The 16,540-nt window shown below is 48.0% G+C and overlaps 6 protein-coding genes and 1 non-coding gene; 4 read left to right on the forward strand and 3 right to left on the reverse strand.

Annotated features, from left to right (window-relative positions):
- The first annotated feature begins 347 nt into the window (after positions 1-347).
- On the forward strand, positions 348-441 carry tRNA. The gene has a single exon. It is a non-coding gene (tRNA).
- A 1,173-nt stretch (positions 442-1,614) lies between these two features.
- Positions 1,615-3,689, forward strand: FFUJ_05664 (uncharacterized protein; the record flags this gene model as incomplete). XM_023578901.1 has 4 exons in its annotated part: positions 1,615-1,828; positions 1,880-2,529; positions 2,579-3,058; positions 3,111-3,689. The coding sequence occupies 4 exons, from the start codon at positions 1,615-1,617 to the stop codon at positions 3,687-3,689; spliced, it is 1,923 nt and encodes a 640-aa protein (XP_023431834.1).
- A 437-nt stretch (positions 3,690-4,126) lies between these two features.
- FFUJ_05665 (related to calcium-binding protein caleosin) lies at positions 4,127-4,825 on the forward strand (the record flags this gene model as incomplete). The annotated part of the gene is made up of 1 exon (XM_023578902.1): positions 4,127-4,825. One exon carries the CDS (start codon positions 4,127-4,129, stop codon positions 4,823-4,825), a length of 699 nt encoding a protein of 232 aa, XP_023431835.1.
- A 1,602-nt stretch (positions 4,826-6,427) lies between these two features.
- FFUJ_05666 (uncharacterized protein) lies at positions 6,428-7,870 on the reverse strand (the record flags this gene model as incomplete). Its single annotated transcript, XM_023578903.1, has 1 exon — positions 6,428-7,870. The coding sequence occupies one exon, from the start codon at positions 7,868-7,870 to the stop codon at positions 6,428-6,430; it is 1,443 nt and encodes a 480-aa protein (XP_023431836.1).
- A 463-nt stretch (positions 7,871-8,333) lies between these two features.
- Positions 8,334-9,318, reverse strand: FFUJ_05667 (related to endoglucanase c; the record flags this gene model as incomplete). XM_023578904.1 has 3 exons in its annotated part: positions 8,334-8,562; positions 8,613-8,800; positions 8,851-9,318. 3 exons carry the CDS (start codon positions 9,316-9,318, stop codon positions 8,334-8,336), a joined length of 885 nt encoding a protein of 294 aa, XP_023431837.1.
- Positions 9,319-12,215: 2,897 nt separating this feature from the next.
- Positions 12,216-15,366, reverse strand: FFUJ_05668 (related to serine/threonine-specific protein kinase; the record flags this gene model as incomplete). XM_023578905.1 has 2 exons in its annotated part: positions 12,216-14,347; positions 15,288-15,366. The coding sequence occupies 2 exons, from the start codon at positions 15,364-15,366 to the stop codon at positions 12,216-12,218; spliced, it is 2,211 nt and encodes a 736-aa protein (XP_023431838.1).
- A 349-nt stretch (positions 15,367-15,715) lies between these two features.
- On the forward strand, positions 15,716-15,936 carry FFUJ_05669 (uncharacterized protein; the record flags this gene model as incomplete). XM_023578907.1 has 2 exons in its annotated part: positions 15,716-15,868; positions 15,901-15,936. The coding sequence occupies 2 exons, from the start codon at positions 15,716-15,718 to the stop codon at positions 15,934-15,936; spliced, it is 189 nt and encodes a 62-aa protein (XP_023431839.1).
- Positions 15,937-16,540: the final 604 nt, after the last annotated feature.

Genomic DNA, 16,540 nt, shown 5'->3' on the forward strand with positions numbered 1-16,540 from the left:
GACTTCTGAATACAAATACCCGCCGGATCTCACTCTATCCTGAACGTCTTTCATCATTGTCGCTCAAATAATACCCACCAACCTCTCTGATGCTTTAGCAGGTGTGCAAGATTAGGATTTCTGATACCATTTAGAAACCTGATCATACTGACTCTCCACATCAACACGAGATATAAGATATTGGCATTTAACAAATATGAATCTTATTCTTGAAGCTCCTGGCAACTTATAGAGATTCTATTACAGAATAATACAACTCAGTCTCAACCAATTAATATTAAAAACCCTATCGTCTGTCCGGTGTGGCAATCATAGAGCTCAATTTGAACCTGATCTCTAAGCAACATCCGGTATGGTGTAGTGGCTAACATTTCGCGCTCTCAACTTACAGCTGAGGGATCAGTTCCGCGGAGCCCAGGGTTCGATTCCCTGTACCGGAGTTTCTCTTTTGCATTTTTTACCTTTTGATCTTGAATGTTTTGTTCTATATCTATCAGCCATATATGCAAATCATGTCACTTTGATACCATTTATTAACGTATGGATGAACAGTCCGTCTTGCTGTATCTTCTTCAGATATATGATGGAAAAAGTACTGCCTGGTGCTGCGAGGCGTGAGTACGAAGCTTCAGAATGTCATCTATCTCTATCAGTTCACGCATACAACCAACTCATTTCGTTCGACATACCAAGTGTGGCAAGCATCTCAGTAAACTCAGTTCTTGCAAGTGTCCTCTGAGAGGAACAACATCAAGACACTTCACATTTTCCAATAGTCATCAGGCGAGAGTGCATGGTCCTTTCTGACAATGAAGCTTCCTTGACCCACGAATATTGCTCACGGCAGCTCGTGCAAGAACTAAAGCTGATGATACTGAACTGGTGATGCAAGTATTTTGACTTTGTAAATAATGTATTAGAAGATCCGAAAGCTCGAACGCGGTAGTTATCCCAGCTTCAACACAAGCAAGCAAAGGCCTGTTTACAAACCCGCATGAGCACAGTCAAGATGCGGGATTCCTCAATGATAAATCCTGTCATGACCGTATGGAATTATTGAGGGGCTTCTCCCCAATGGAGTGTTACCACGGACGAAGGTCCGGTTATAACCCGTCTTGGCCACGTCAACCGCATATTAGCCAAGATTGTGACACTGGAGGAGATACGCATACGGCAAGCAAGCAGCAAACATATCGTGTCACAATCGGCTATTTGAGCCAACAAGAGACAGTGACTAGGGGAATGTACAAGAATTATGTGTAAGATAATAGTATCTATGTACTGCCCGGTAGTCTGAGTACATTCTTGTGAATGGGGGCGTAAGCTTACACGTATCGCGCGCATGTATACATACATTCGCCTTGGCAATGCACTGTTGAAGCAGGTAACTTAGGTATCAGGCTATATAACAAACATGACTTCCCTTGTTTCTCATTCTGTCTTATTTCTTACGTTGGATAAGTGAGGCCACGTGATATCATCATATAGTCTATTCAATTCAATTCCCGCAGTTCAGTTCAATTCAGCTCAGCCCAGGTTGGTGGGCTGGTTAGTTGGCTGGCTTATTTATACCGAGTTAGCTCCCTTCAGCCTCAAGCCATTTGTGTTTGCTCCATGGACTTCGCTGGAGGACTCAGCTCTGACGAGATTCGCCGAATTGATCGAATAATGGATTTGGAATGGATGGAATTCGCCGAAGGTTGGGAGTGGCATGCACTGAATTATGTGAATCCTCTTCCTCCTATGATACCTTACCCATCTTACTGTGTCAGTCGTCGATGTGGATGGTGTCGCTTTTCGATCAAGCCCGGCGACCTCATCACAGCCAGTCAGTTACACAGCCTCTGGACGTCAATAATCAATACTAATTCTATCAAAGGAGCATCTGGTGGCACTGAAACCGTTGCCTTTGAATCGTGCGATTCCTTCAACGATGAAAAGTTGCATGCAACTTTCAGGCGCTGCACAAGTGATCACGAGTCATGTGCAACAATCGGATATCACGTTGAATGCTCCGAGATAGCTTCATCATTCGGGCTTGATAAGAGAGCCTTTGTGCAAGTTGCTCGATATTCTTACGAGCCTTCGGTTCAACAGGATGAGCGGCGACGGGAGTGGATTCTGAACCACTTGCACCAGATCATGAGTGAAAAGTTCGCAAGTCTACCACCAGAGATACTGCTTATGATATGCAAAAATCTGGTCCTTCACTATGCGATAGCTTCACTGTCTCATGTCTCTCGGTCGATTCAATGCACGATCGAGCCATTGAAGGATGTATGGGCTACTCATTTCGACCTGGACGGAATTGAGTATACAACTTCCTTGTCGAATATGCCCAAGCCCGGGAGCAGTCTACTCTGGAGGGAGGTCGAGGGCCAGCAGGAGAACTATCTTTTCATCTCAGAAGATCATCTCGGTATTCGACAGATCGTTAACGATCCTGGAGCTGTTACATCGGTACAAGGTAGTTCAGGCTGGTGGCGAACACTCCCGATCACCAGCAAAGTCCTCTCATTCTCTGATGATGTAAGTTTTATGCCTCTGATCCTGAATTATAGTTCTAATGTCAAGGCAGGGCCTCAAATTGCGCAGTTTCGCAGCTGCTCCGTTGAATCCCACCATTTGTTGGCCATATCCTATGACCCCAAATGCAATGAAGAACATGGCTTATCACGTCACAAAAGACTCATCTTCAAGTCTCGGTATGACTATCGAAGCTCAAATGGTGGCTTTGGAGTTCAACGAACCTGAGATCACGGGATACTCTGCTTGTTGGTACAAGGACCAGCTGGTCGATCTTCATACGCACAAGGCTGAAGAGTCCTTGGCTTTTTATCGTGAGCTGGACGAGATGGCGAAGCAAAAGTTAGCCAAAGAAAAGTCAGACGATTCGACCACAAGCTCATCCCCTCATTGGACGTACCATCCGTTGAATCTGGGAGAACGTGTTGAACAAGTCTGGTTGCGTTCAAGAAAGGAAGCCAGCGAAAAGGATACAACTGAAGACGAAAGGCGACCAAAGACATCAGATACTGCCACAGAGGCTGCGATATTGGTATGATTCGATACACCGCGCCCTCCTGAAGCTTGAAGCTGACTCGTGTTAGCTGGTCACTAATCAGTCGCGAACACTTACCATAGGAAGAAGCAGCTCACCACGCAGCGAGTGGAAATGCATAGCCAAAGAATCAATGGAAAATCCAATGATAGTCTACTTCAGCCCTCGTCTTGGTGGCATTTCTTTATTTGCATCACCCACTGTGAAAGGAAGTGACAAGGAGACCTTGCCAGCAAGACTAGCACACGAATCCGAAACAGATCTTGTTCAGACCTCAGAAGTCTCGCTCGATGCTGTGAGAGAGGTTCAGATCTGCAGAGAACAATCTGAGAAAGTGAACAGTTCAATATCTGGTCTCTTGTTTCTATACAAAGATGGAAGTCAGGCATGTATGGGCAAGTTTCGCTTCGATCATGCGAAAGAGATTGTGTCTGTTGCCGATTCTACGCGCTTCTATCTCGGCACCAGATACTTGGATCAAGGGAACCAAGTCCTGAGAGAGTTCTGTTTATCGAAGCCAGAGTATGAGGATGAGCCACTGGAGTGGAAGAGTACTCTGTGGAAAGGAAGTTTGCCACGGGAGATAATGCTATTGATGGGCAATCAGATGGGTTTGCTGAATATATAATGATTGACTATCTCAATACGTACATAAACAATTAATTAATACCTCGCTCGTCTCTTTATGAGTAACACGAGATGATGACGAGGAGAGAGAGAGAAATTAGGGGGCCCAAGAAGAATTCCATATTTTGACCACTGATCGGTAAGTTTATGCAAGTCTAGCCTAATATCTCTGTATCGTTCCATTGTTATCAGGGGATCGTTGATTAATATCAGAATTGGGTAGAATCACATGTTGGAAGCCTCGAGACGTGCGTGTTGCAATTACGTCAATTGCTCGTAAACGGTGTCTCAAGGTGACGTTAGCCACAGCATAATGACAATGAGACTGCAATAACTTTCCTATCCAACTTGACAATTATCTATTAATGACCATCTCTCTATTGAAATTGGTGTCTACATTTTCTAGACTGCCTAGGTAGAAACAAAAGTGCTATCAACATGACTGAGTCCAACAAACTTAACAACGACCTCACCGAAAGCACATACGTCAAAGTGTGCTCAGATCATAGTGAAACACAGTTAAGACAGACAGTGACCTCTAAATACAAGGGCGAAAAGCTCAGCCCTCTCCAGAAACACGTTCAATTCTGGGACCGCGACAATGACGGCATCATCAACCCATGGGACGTCTACAACGGCTTCCGCGAGCTCGGTTTCGGCCTCTTCTTCTCAACCGGCTCTCTTCTCATCCCCATCTTCTTTTCATATCCAACACGGCTCGGTCATAGTTGGCTCCCTGACCCCTTGTTCCGCATCTACGTCAATGACATCCACAAGGCCAAGCATGGCTCTGATACAGGCATCTTCGACTTTGATGGAAACTTCAGCCCCGAGAGATTCGAGCAGATGTTTCAGAGGTTCGATACATCAGGCGATAGAGGCTTGAATGCCGATGACCTGTGGAGATTATGGGCGAAGGATCGTTGTGCAGCAGATCCAGCTGGTTGGACCTTTGCTTTCATGGAGTGGTGGACAACATATGTGCTTCTCCAAGATGACGGGGTTGTGAAAAGGGATGACCTGAGAGCCTGTTATGACGGAAGCCTGTTTTGGAGGATTAAGAACGAAAGAGAGAGACGCAGTCAGTGCATGGACAGAAAGAGCTTTGGCATGAGAAACTTCTTTGCTTCAATCTAGCAGGCCCCTCGAAAAAGAGGCCTCATTTTCTTCCACAGGTCATCTACAGGTATCATAGAGTCGACTAGGTAACAAAATTAGTGGATATAGATCTTCCACCAAGCTTGTCGGTTGATTGTTATCTCAAGCCCCTCCTAACATTGGAGACCTTGGTCGGAAGCCAAGACGGTTTTTGATAGCTTCATCAGCCTGATCGACTGGAGACAGCGTGTTTCCTTTATGGACGTGATTATCGTTTCCGTATCTAAATGCTTCTCTCTAAGAAGTTGGATACGCCGTAAAATCCTCTTGTCTTGGCCTGAGACTGGTGTGTTGTAGGAGTATAGCGATGATTCTTTGCCTGGTATACCATCGCCGTTCTCAGCCGAGTATTCGTTGCTGATGAATCCTTTTCGTCCAATGAAATAACGTTACATGTACATACGTAGCCTGGTATTGCTATGCATATTTGAGAACGCATATATAGAGGCATTCTCTTCGCTTTATCGTTTGTAGACTCCATCGGCCTTGTGCTGCTCTCTTGATCTGGATTTCCATCCATGGTGTTGTTATCCCTCTCAGCGTTCTTCTCCGAGTCGATATGTGCAGAGGAGAGAAGTCGTTTTCGTCAACCTTTCTTTCAGGAATTTCAGATACTTGCACGAGATCTCAAGCGGAGAACTCGATACGTCCAATACATAACGCGAACGAGTACGTGGGAGGTCTTGAACGGATGTCACCACCATTTTCTGTTCCCTGTAGCTCACAATAAGATACTGCTGAGGATGTCGGGAATGGCGATGTGTTTGTATCGGAAGAGGGGGCTCTGCCAAAGTTATACAAAACGCGGAGTTAAGACTGGCGCAAAGAGAATACGAGCATCTTACAAGTCTTACCTCTTGATAGGACATTAAACACAACTGGGTATGCTTGGAGGACAGAACGAATAATGGCTGGCTACTCCCTACGTGAAGCATATCACTTACGCAGCTGTGCTACCAGAGAACAAGACGAGAGCATCATCAACAATGACAAAACATGGAATTCGTAAGCTGTGCTCAGCTCCCACTGTGTGCCACTGCGACTGAATCGTGACGGTTGATCTGGAGTAGCCAAGGTCTTTATGAAACAGCTGATTCGAAGTGATATCAGGGAGATAACTTTCCCCTCTTTTATTACTTCACTGAAAGCAGATGCTCCTGAAACTTACCGAGGACATGGAGGCGATATCACGACTTTTTGGGGGGTTCATCATAAAGCAAGTCAGAAGAGTCTTGAATTCTCATACACTAACCGATCCCAAGGGCAAAATATTACAGCAAGTCATCCTTGCTCGATGACCTGTCAGTCATTTGTGATTTGGATCCCCAACATGACGACTATCGTGTAACAAGCACCCCACGATCGTCACCAGAGATCCCACCCGCTCGCACATCATTTAGTTTGTATGGAGTCGGGTCTCAGTTCTGTTGAGTGCTGTTGGGGAGGGGGTCATGGAGAGAAACAGGAAGAAACAGGAGGTTATGACCGAGTTCATTGTCTCTAATCATACCTAAACGCCTATCGGCTGACTCTTAACTGGCGAATTATACACTTTTGTACATATGACTCTTGTCTGGATCCTCAGAATCCCCCTTTACCATCATAAGCTCCCTTCTTAGTAGCTTCTTTCCATAACCTCTTCTTCACTTCCTTCACTGTCTCTCCTCTCTCCTCTGCCTCGCGTTCCAACTCCTCCTCAAGTTTGGCCTTTTTAGCAGCACTTTCCTCTGGCGTCGCCACAGGAAGTAGTGTCCGCTCAAGTGGGTTATAAGGAACCCAGCCAAAAGGGTGCAAACTCGAATCCACATCTTTCTCCCACCAGGCATACAATTCGCGGAGAGTAGGAGATACGTCGTGTTTATATGCCCCAAGCCATGCCGCGAGCGCCGCCCTGCCAAGTCCAAGTGCATACCTCTGCTCAACCTTTTGCTCGTAGGTAAGCTGCCTAGTCATTTCTAAAGACACTGGAATCAACGGGACTTTCAATCCCGGGTGCCGTTGGTCTGGGCGCGCCAGCACGCCAAATGGTGCGTCAAGGAGGCCTATGTATAACCTGCGTTTGTAGATTTTGGCGAACACTCCATTCGTGCTAGGCGGATCAACCATTGGTATGGTCGCGTATTCCCTCTCGGTCGGCGGGTTGTCGGCGGCCAAGATGTGCCAGACTCGCAGTGGTATTAGTTTCATGATGGCTGATGCCCATTCCGAGGCAGATTTCAGCTTGAGAATTTCCTCCCACCGATCCGTCTTTGGCAAGGTCATGAGTGTTTCGACAATGTGTTCCATATGTTTTTGCACTTGGTCTTGCTTCGCCTCGAAAATTGCGATCTGCTCTGGGGTAGCATCCATATTATGCTGCCATGGAGTTTTGGGCCGGTGTCGTTTCATTAGCTTGATTCCCTTCTGTACTTCCATCTGCTTGAGCTGGGCTAAGACACTTGTAAAATATCGGTCCATCCGCCTTGCGATGTAGTCTATACTGTAATATGGCCGTTTGATGAACTCTTCGAGCTGAGCCAACTCTTCCTCGGTCCATGGCCTTGCTTTAATCTTGAGCTCATCTTTTGGGTCTGAGGATAAGAGAAGGCCTGGATCTGGGGTCGGGGCATCACTATCACCAACGCCTTGGCCGCCAGTAACATCGTTACTACTTTTGATTGAGTCGTCTACAGTTGGCTTTGCTTCGTTGCTGGTTTCGACAGCGCTGTAGGCCTCTACATCTTCCTCGGCAGCAATATCGCTGTTGATATGTATTGGCTCGTCTGGTTTCGCTTCGTCGCTGGCCTCAATAGAGTTGTGGGCTCCTATACCCTCCCCAGTAGTAATGTCGCTGTTGATATTTGTTGCTTCGTCTGGCTTGGCATCGTCACCGGTGTGAAGACATCTTGGTTGTTGGAGAGAGAGGAGGCGAATAGGGCTAGGTTGTCGTTTGGAGACCGCAAGTTTGTTTTGGTGGTGGCGCAAAAAGCTCAAGGAAAGTCTACGGCTCGCGTTTGACAATTGATACAAGGAGAAAGGTGCCATTATCGTGGGAGCTGGGCAACACCGACTTCCTCGCGTTCGAAATCATCGGCGCGACTGGAGAATGTTGCGTAGAGCAGAGCTTCAGCTTCGTAACACGTGACATGGTTTACAGGCACAAGACCAATTTTTTTTACAACTACCGACCGGATTTCGATGCCATTTTTGCAAAAGGTCTTATTTTACACGTTCGAAATAAAAACTGGCTTATATATGCAGCTCTACTGGTTGTTTTACTTTGCATTCAAAGACGTCGATGGAGCGCGGTCATAGGGAACCCACATCGACAGCTTGGGCACAGCTGAGGAATATACATCATGACCAGAATAGACATTTAAAACAGCATGCTATATGTAAAAATATATTCCCCTGCAAGCGGTAGGTAAGTAATGGCGTGGAGTCTAGAACTAGACCATTATTATCATACAACATCTGCGGCATCCATCCATCCATCTCATGCGAGAACTTAGAGAGACACACATCCATCCGCGCTGTCCTCAAGGAAGATACCACCGTAAATAAGTCCCTCGTTCAAGTTGGCCTCCTGAAATCCAGCGTTGGCCACATCATCGGTACCAGTAGGCTTCTTGAGGATACCAATCTGGAACTGTCCCTGGCCGGTCAAGTTGCGGGCGATGGGCTGAGTGGCGACGTTGAGAGGCTTGCATCCCTTGGAGTAGTAGGCTTGGATGGTGCTATGATTGTTAGATAATCGTTATGCTATGTTTGTTTGGTAGGGACTTACTTCTTCTCGTAGTTGAGAGTGATGGCAAAGTTCTGCCACACCTTCTTGAGCATAGGAGTCTCCCAGAGAAGCTTGAAGTCCTGGTCGAGAAGCTTCCAGGTAGCAGCTGTGCCGTTCTGTCCGATGAGTTGACCAGCCTGGAACTGGAACTGGTTGCCGGAGAAATCGGCCTTCTCGTGCCAGACATTCTATTCTTGTCAGTATCAACCACCCTGATAACAATTGAAAGAATACTTACCAGGTACTCGTGGCTAAGGTTGAGAGGACGCTTGTCATCCTGCATGATGCTGAAGTGCAGAGTCTTTACACCCTTGGATCCAAGGCTGCCCTCATTGCTATCCTTGTTGAACTGCAGACCAGCACGTCTGAAGCCAAGCTGCTTCATGAAGATACTCTTGTCGCTGATAGTGACCTCAAGTGGGATGGTACCAGCCTCGGTATCGAAGCGCGACTTGGTCTTGGTCTTGGGAAGCTGAAGAATCTCTGACCAGGAGATGTTGTTTCCCTTGACGAAGCCGGGGTTGTAGGGGTTCCAGCCGCCGCCATTCGCCGTGTCGAAGTCGGTCAGAGAGGCATTGGCAGGGACTCGGCCGTCGAAGACGACGGGGCAAGTCTCGCTTGCTCTGGCGAGAACCTGAGAGCGTTGGCCGAAGGGAGTGGCAGAGACCACGGAGGCCAGAAGGGTGATGAATGCAGCGGTACGCATGGTGAACGAGTAACGATATATACGATTGGTAAATGAATGAATGAAATACAAAGAAATGAACGGATACTAGCCAGTAGTAACTTGAAGACAAAATGCTACAGAACCAACCATGTTATTACGATGCAACAGCGTCTTAATATACATCTCGAACAGAACCCTTTTCAGTCTTTCAGATCGGGTAATTCGGTAGGTGCTCCGTTTCAGGCCAGGTTGGTAATCTTGTGTACGCGGCAGTTGAACAAGACATCCCACTTTGGGAATCAGAGTCGGTTATTCCACCCGTAAATATATATCTGCCATTGGAGGAATTATTAATCTGGACAGTTGACGGTGTATCTGAAACGTTTTCCAGAAGCCAGAGAAACTTTATTTAATTTAAGGAACCGGAGCCGGGTTGTAGCGGGGTTCCGATATTTCGACGATAGTTTCAGGAATAGAACACGGGGCAGATGGTGGATATATCTTGAGACGAGATAAAAGCTTATTTACTCTACGTACTCAGAATTTCAGAAAGTTCCTAGATCATCTTTGGACGAATACCCGGTGAGCAAAACTCCTCGGAGGGAGAGACAGTCTACCTCCGTCAGCTCCGGGATGGAGCGGACCCACCGTCGGCCGTGCTCCATATTGAATGCCGACCATATCGGCACTTGGAAGCTCTTGGCTGCCGAGAGGACTGCAGTTGATATTAAAAGTATATCGGGTATCATTCCATTTTAAGCTTACACAAAAAGTGAGCACTATCATTTTCGCATTCCTACGATTGACGGCACGGCAAGTTTATTCTTCTTCCCCGCCATCAAGCTCAGACTCTCCAAAGTAACCGTCCACCAAGAGTCCATGTACAGTAAGTAAAGTAGCCTCTGAACCTTGACTCTTTTCAAACTCTGTATCTATTCTCACTCCCCCCATCCATCCCTCTCGGCCAGCCTCCTTTCCCCAGGATCCCCGTGTTACATCTGGGGAAGACACTTCCAATTCTCCAACACCCCAACAATCACAACTTCTCCGTGGGTAGCACAAACAAAAAAGAAAGAAGAAAAACACCTCCACCCCCACGGAATCTCCAATGCGGGCACGAATCAGCCCTCCTGCTTCTCGGCACTGATATCCGAGGAGGCTTCTTTCGGTGTGCCAGTTCTCTCTCGTGCAGCGCGGTAGTCGCGTCTCATCAGCCTCAGTTCTTGTCATGTTTCGCTCGGCACCTTATTTCCGCGATGCTGCATTAGTTGTGAACCGGAGTAAGTGTTAAGCATGACCGGTCACGCGGATCATGCATGTTAAACCGCTCCAAAGGGAGCAATGCGATCTGAAGCCAGAGCTTGTGAGTGAGCCAGGCACTCACCCACTCACTCACTCACTGGTCGTGAGACTCTCTCTGTTCCGTCAAATCCTCTTGACCACGTGGGGGGTTGCTACTGTGTCTCAACTTTGTCCAGAACCTTTGTGTTGATGACAGCTTCAGCCTTAGCCAGGTGCCTGGAGCAGACACCCAACACCAGTGAAACTCGGTGGAAACCCACGACGACCGGCGAGAAGTATCATGAGGGTGAATTAGCGTCACGCCCTGCTCTCATTCTCAATCTCATTCACATTCACATGTCCCAATGCATCACAAATTCTTTCCAGTGCTCAGCGTCATCGCAACGCCTCACCTTTGTTTTCCCAAGTCCAATGAAGCCCTGTGACATTTCCACTTTCGCTGCTACTATCGATCAGCGGTGAGACCCCTCCAACATCATATCCAAGCCAATATATCGCTCATCCCGACTTCGCTTCGGTCATGGCTAATACAGTATGAACATCGTCGTCGTGAGACGTGCGTGCATATCGCGTGGGATGCTTTCCGTCGCTTCTGGATATGTAACACCGAAAACTCCCAGCCCGCAGCATCGGCGCATCCGCACACGCCACAGAGGGAGGAGTGTGTACTCATCTGTCCCAAATTGCCGGGTAAATAGACATTCAGAGGTAAATAAACATCATTCTTGTAGTAACGACATGTGATATAACGTGCTACCATGTCAACAAGTGGGATGCTTGCTTCCATCTTCCTTCTAGTAAAATAGATCTCGCTTCAATCCCTGCAAATCTAGATAATGCTCTTACTCAACCGTCAGGCGATTGATAACCGCTATCTCAGAAACGTCAAAGCACCTGATAAAGACGTCAAATGTGGCGGCCACAACACCAAGTGGTCCCGAAGACGGCCCTTCTTTTATGGATAGTCAACACGAACCGAGGCTGGAGTAAATAATGATTGAATAAACAAAGAACGCAAGTCTATTGTGCTAGTTCGCAGAAAAGACTGGTAGTAGTGGCATCGTAGCACCAGAGCAGCAAGCCCATATATACATACGTCCGTATACATATGTACGTGATACTTGTAAGAATAAACAATCTTCAAGGGGGTCGCGCGCATCTTTGAATCCAAAACTTCATAGAAAAGAATAAACGGGTGAATTGATAAACCCCCATGGTCATCCTTCTACCCGACTTTTCTGTCCATCTGCAGACCAATGGCATGTTAAATATCCATTATCCACCAGATTCCAAAAGAGCAAGAGACTGTTTCTTCGGGGGGTATTAAGTCTGCTTTGCTTGTAAGACATCCCCCATCCTCGTCGGCTGTAGTGCGTCGTCATCCGACGAAAACAGGGAAAAGGTAGTATACTATGTACATGTTGGAGTGTAAAAGAAAAGAAGCGACAGAAATTCACCAACTCCAAACCATGTAAGCCTAGACCATCATCGATGGCCAGCTTGACCCCAACGCCAATATAGGTGAATGCAAAAGTTATAGGTGTACAAATCCAATGTTGCTCTTATTATCAAAGAAATGGTTGTTTAGTGTTTGTAAGACATTTCAAATGTCGTTCCATCAGTCATTAAGTCGTCTAGTAGCCCGGCTGGCCTGGCATCTTGCCCAACGAGTGCGAGCCAGTGCCCTTCGGGGGTAGATGGTTGTGGCAAAAGATCTTTTTGTTGCCGTTTGCTGTGTTGTCCTTCTTAGTCGCATCAATGAGAAGAGCGGGGTCATCGTAGGACTCCAGCTGGCAGCACTCGACATTCTTCAGCCAGCGGTTATGGATGACGTCCTCGATGCTGATACGCTTTTGCGGATCAGGGTTCAACATCTGTAGCACAAGACGGCGGAGAGCAGGTGGGGACATGCCCACGTCGAGGGCGTAGCATTTGGGGTAATCCGTATCAGAGATAGTGGCGTCGGGCTCTGGGTGCTTTCCATACCATGTTTCCCAGCCCTTGACAAGCTTATCATAATGGAGCTCTCCTGGGACAGCGCGGGACCAGATGGCGCCGCCAAAGGTGAGATAAATCATGACAATCGCAGAACTCCACACATCGAGTGATCGAGGGTCGTAGCTTTCCTTCTTGGCGAGGACCTCGGGAGCGATGTAAGGCTCACTTCCACAAATGCCAGGTGAGCAAAGTCGGATCTCGCCGCTCATGTTACGGCCGCATTGTCCACCAGCTTCACGAAGACCGGGGTGAGTACCACAGAAAACTTCCGATACACCAAAATCGGTAATCTTGAGCTTACTGTCCTTGGTGATCAGAAGATTCTCAAGCTTGATGTCACGATGGGCAATGCCATTGGCATGCAAGTAATGGACACCCTGAATAAGCTGCTTGAAGAGACACATGCGGTCCTTCTTCCGGTCATCGCCCTTGAGATGACCCTTGGAGACCAAGCTGAAAAGATCACCTTCCGAGCAATATTCCATGACATGGTTCCATCGCCCGTGATCGGTACATAGGCGGAAAGTCTCGACAATATTGGGGTGATGTAAGCTCTTCGCAATGCTGAACTCTGACTTGATCTTGTTCTCGTAGTCCTGTTGGCTTTCCCGATGCGATTTGCCGCGGAACTCCTTGACGGCGTAGAGCTCTTCTGGGTAACCTTTTCGCATCATGAGGGTAACCTTAGAAGCCGCTCCCTTGCCAAGATGCTTGCCATGACGGCCGAGGAACTTGCGCTGGTATTCGAATTCGTTCTGTAGCTCAGCTACGTCCACAGCAAAATCATCAGGAAGGCTCAAACTCATGCGTCGAGCCTTGGCACCGGTACCGGAGTCAGGTGGTAGAGGCCAGACACTTCGTTCAGGTGGATACATTGTCTCGTCGCCTTCCGCAGGAGGTGGGAGAGGGGTGCTGGGCCGGCTACCGTCATAGCTGCTGGCTCTGCGGGAGTATTCAGGACGCTTATGTCCGGTTCCTCGGCTGGGGTTGTGAGCGCCAACGAAGTTAATTGCTCGGCCACGCAGAGTCAGACCAGTCGATGCACGGTTCTTCTTGAAATCTCCTTGGCTGGGAAGAGACTTGTCAGAGGCACGTTCGCGGTGTGCGGGAGCCATTTCCAATCCATTGTCGCTAGGCAAAGGGGGTGAGTTGGAACGAGTAGTTGCAGAAGAGCGGTTCATGGAGAAACGACGGCGAGCTGCAGCACGTGGTTGGCCATTTGTTTGAGGCTCCGTTGGTGCGGACACGACGGAGGGTGTTGCAGATTCCGAAGGTATGTAATCGTTTTTAACATGGGAATTAGATCGGCGGAAGAAGCTCGACATGGTGCGCTTGAAACTCGAGGTGGAGATGGAACCTCGGGTTGACTGACGGGTGAGAGAACTGCCTGGCTCAGGTTCTGTTGCTCTGGGAGTACTTGGTTCGTAGGTAGTAGGAGGGCGGCTATTATTTACGGATTGTGATATATATGTTCCTTTGTTGGGGTTGGCCGAGTTGGGGATCGCGATAGGTACAACTCCTGAAGATGTGGCTGAAGCTGTCTGGTAAGACTGCAGATTTTGGAGGTCCTGCAGGTCCTGGCTCTGAAGGGTGAAGTCCTGGGACTGGCGACCACTAACAGGTGTAACGGGTTCGGCGGCGGATTCGCTTCCAGATTCACCACCTTCTTCTAGGACAATTGATTCAGTAAGGTCGGTACTATATTCGCGAGGCGACGATAGGGACTGGAACTGGTTTGGGCGAAAGGTAGAGGATGAGGTACTTTTATCTGTGGCGGGAGCAAGCAAAAAGACGTCAGCAGGCAGGGATGACTTGATCTTGATGTTGGAGAAGTTGTAGTTGCAGGGTTCGGGTTGACATGGGACAAGGCTAGGGGAACCAGGGATCAACCGGGGGGTGCATGAGGCAGAAATAGAATGGAACGTGAGTTGTGAGTAAGAGGGAACAAGAACGAGTGATTATGCAGCAAAACAAATAAACTGGACCGAGACCCCCAAAGTGTGCCAAGGCTCAGCAAATGTCATGAATTTGTAAAGTCTAGGCTCAGCCCAACAAGGCACAGCGAAGGGGAAGTGACTGTGACAAGTGACAAGTGACAAGTGAGAGTGACAGTGACATTGACGGAATTATAATGGGGAAACGGTGATGGAAATAAACAAATGGCGAATGTCCGAAGAAACCCAACCTTCTGGTTGCATCCATCCAATTGCCGCTGTTTGCTTTGTACTTTTTATTTTGCCCTTTGCCTTTGCTTTCTCAGCAAATAACAAAGTAGAAAAGTGCAAGCCCACTGACAAAAGCCGTCGCTCAAAGCCGATCTGATTCAGCCAAGTCTAGCTTCAGTTGCAGGTCCCACGTTTATCGCGTCACTACTCAGCTTGCAGCTTGGTCCGCGGCGCAGGGTCCACGGAGATGGAGAGACTTCTCGCTTCCGGTGGACGTGGGAATGACGAAATGAATGCGAGAAGACAAAAGCGGAGAAACAATCAAGTGAAGTGAAATGAAACGAATTGCTGCTCATCAAAGAGAAACCCAAGACATGAACACGAGGGGGGAAATAGAAACAGGAATAGGCTTGACTTGAAACGGGCGAATGGATGGGCAATGCTTGCCCAGATGGGTTTGGGTGAGGATAGAAAGAGGCAAATCAAGGAGAGAAACAGTTGATTACAGAGACAAACAACAGTAAGAGAATTGTATGTCCATACCTGTGACGAGGGTGGAGGGTCCCTGTGGTTGGTGCTGGTGGGGTGCTACCATGGCTCTTGGGGCCGAGAGTGCCGCCATAATGCCCATCTTTTTCGAAGTCCGGTGCTGAGAAATAGCGAGATTGAGCCTTGAGCGCGCTTCTGCTGTTTTATCTCGGACGGGGCTTGCAGTGAATGGCGACGGTGTCGAATAGAGGGGTACAGAGCTTCGGTGTACAGGCGGCGCCTAAAGTACAGAGCAGGTGCTGTCGATTGGGGGAGGGCAGCTGGTCACTAACAGAAGCGAGGGACCAAGAGCTGTAAGTCAGAGCCACACACCCATCCAAGGATTGGGGTCAGTTGAGTGATGGGGACGGTTCAGCGACTAGAGTGCTGTGTTGTGCTTCTGTCGCTGGGCAAATGGCGTTTGTGGTTGGTTCGTCGGCAAAATGCGAGAAACGCTTGACGGCACTACCGAATCGTTGCGGCGAAATGGTATCCAAGATTTGCGATCTTGGCAGAACACTTTGACCCAGAGGAATAGCCACGAGGTTGCTATAGAATACCGTGATCAAGACAAAGGTGTTGCGTTCAAGCGTATGGTGGGTTTTTCTCAAAAGCTGACAACTGATAGATTGTAACGGTCGATTATGCCGGGGCCTTTGACTGAGTTGATCAAGATCTCGTGCCCGTGTAAGCCTAGAACGGATGCTTGTCGACTGTCGATGTGGTTCAAACGGGGTTCGGTGTCCGTTTGTCGGTCTTCAATTGAACATTGACTATTCTCTATTGTCTTCAACCACGTTGTTGTTCGTTGTATGATCTCCCACGATTGTTGGATGGGATGCTAGAGAAACCACATGGGACGTCGACTTGGTCGTAGGAGGATATGAAGACGTGGAGGGGGCGGGATCAAAAGTAGTAGCCGGGTGATTATGACCGTGACAGTGAAGCAAAAGAGCAGCACGATCGACAAGTTTTTGTTTTCCCTTTGAAGGATATAAGAATTAGGGAAAGAAAGATGTTTAAATAAAAGCTAATAAAGGAGAGAGAAAGCTGAAGTAAGGAGACAAGCAGGAAAAAAAAGCGCGCAGCTTGTCTTTTGTGTCCGTACAAGTTATGAAGCTGCTACACTATTACTTACTCGGTGCAGTCGATCAATTCGGTCCCTTCACCAGTCGCCAGTCTATCCCCAGCCCACCAGAGCCAAACCGAACTAAGGAACCCTCCACTCTTTCTTGTGCAAAGCTTCAAGGTGGATCACAGACCACAAC

This window comes from Fusarium fujikuroi, chromosome FFUJ_chr06 (assembly GCF_900079805.1).
Source record: "Fusarium fujikuroi IMI 58289 draft genome, chromosome FFUJ_chr06".
NCBI classification, from domain to species: Eukaryota; Fungi; Ascomycota; class Sordariomycetes; order Hypocreales; family Nectriaceae; genus Fusarium; species Fusarium fujikuroi.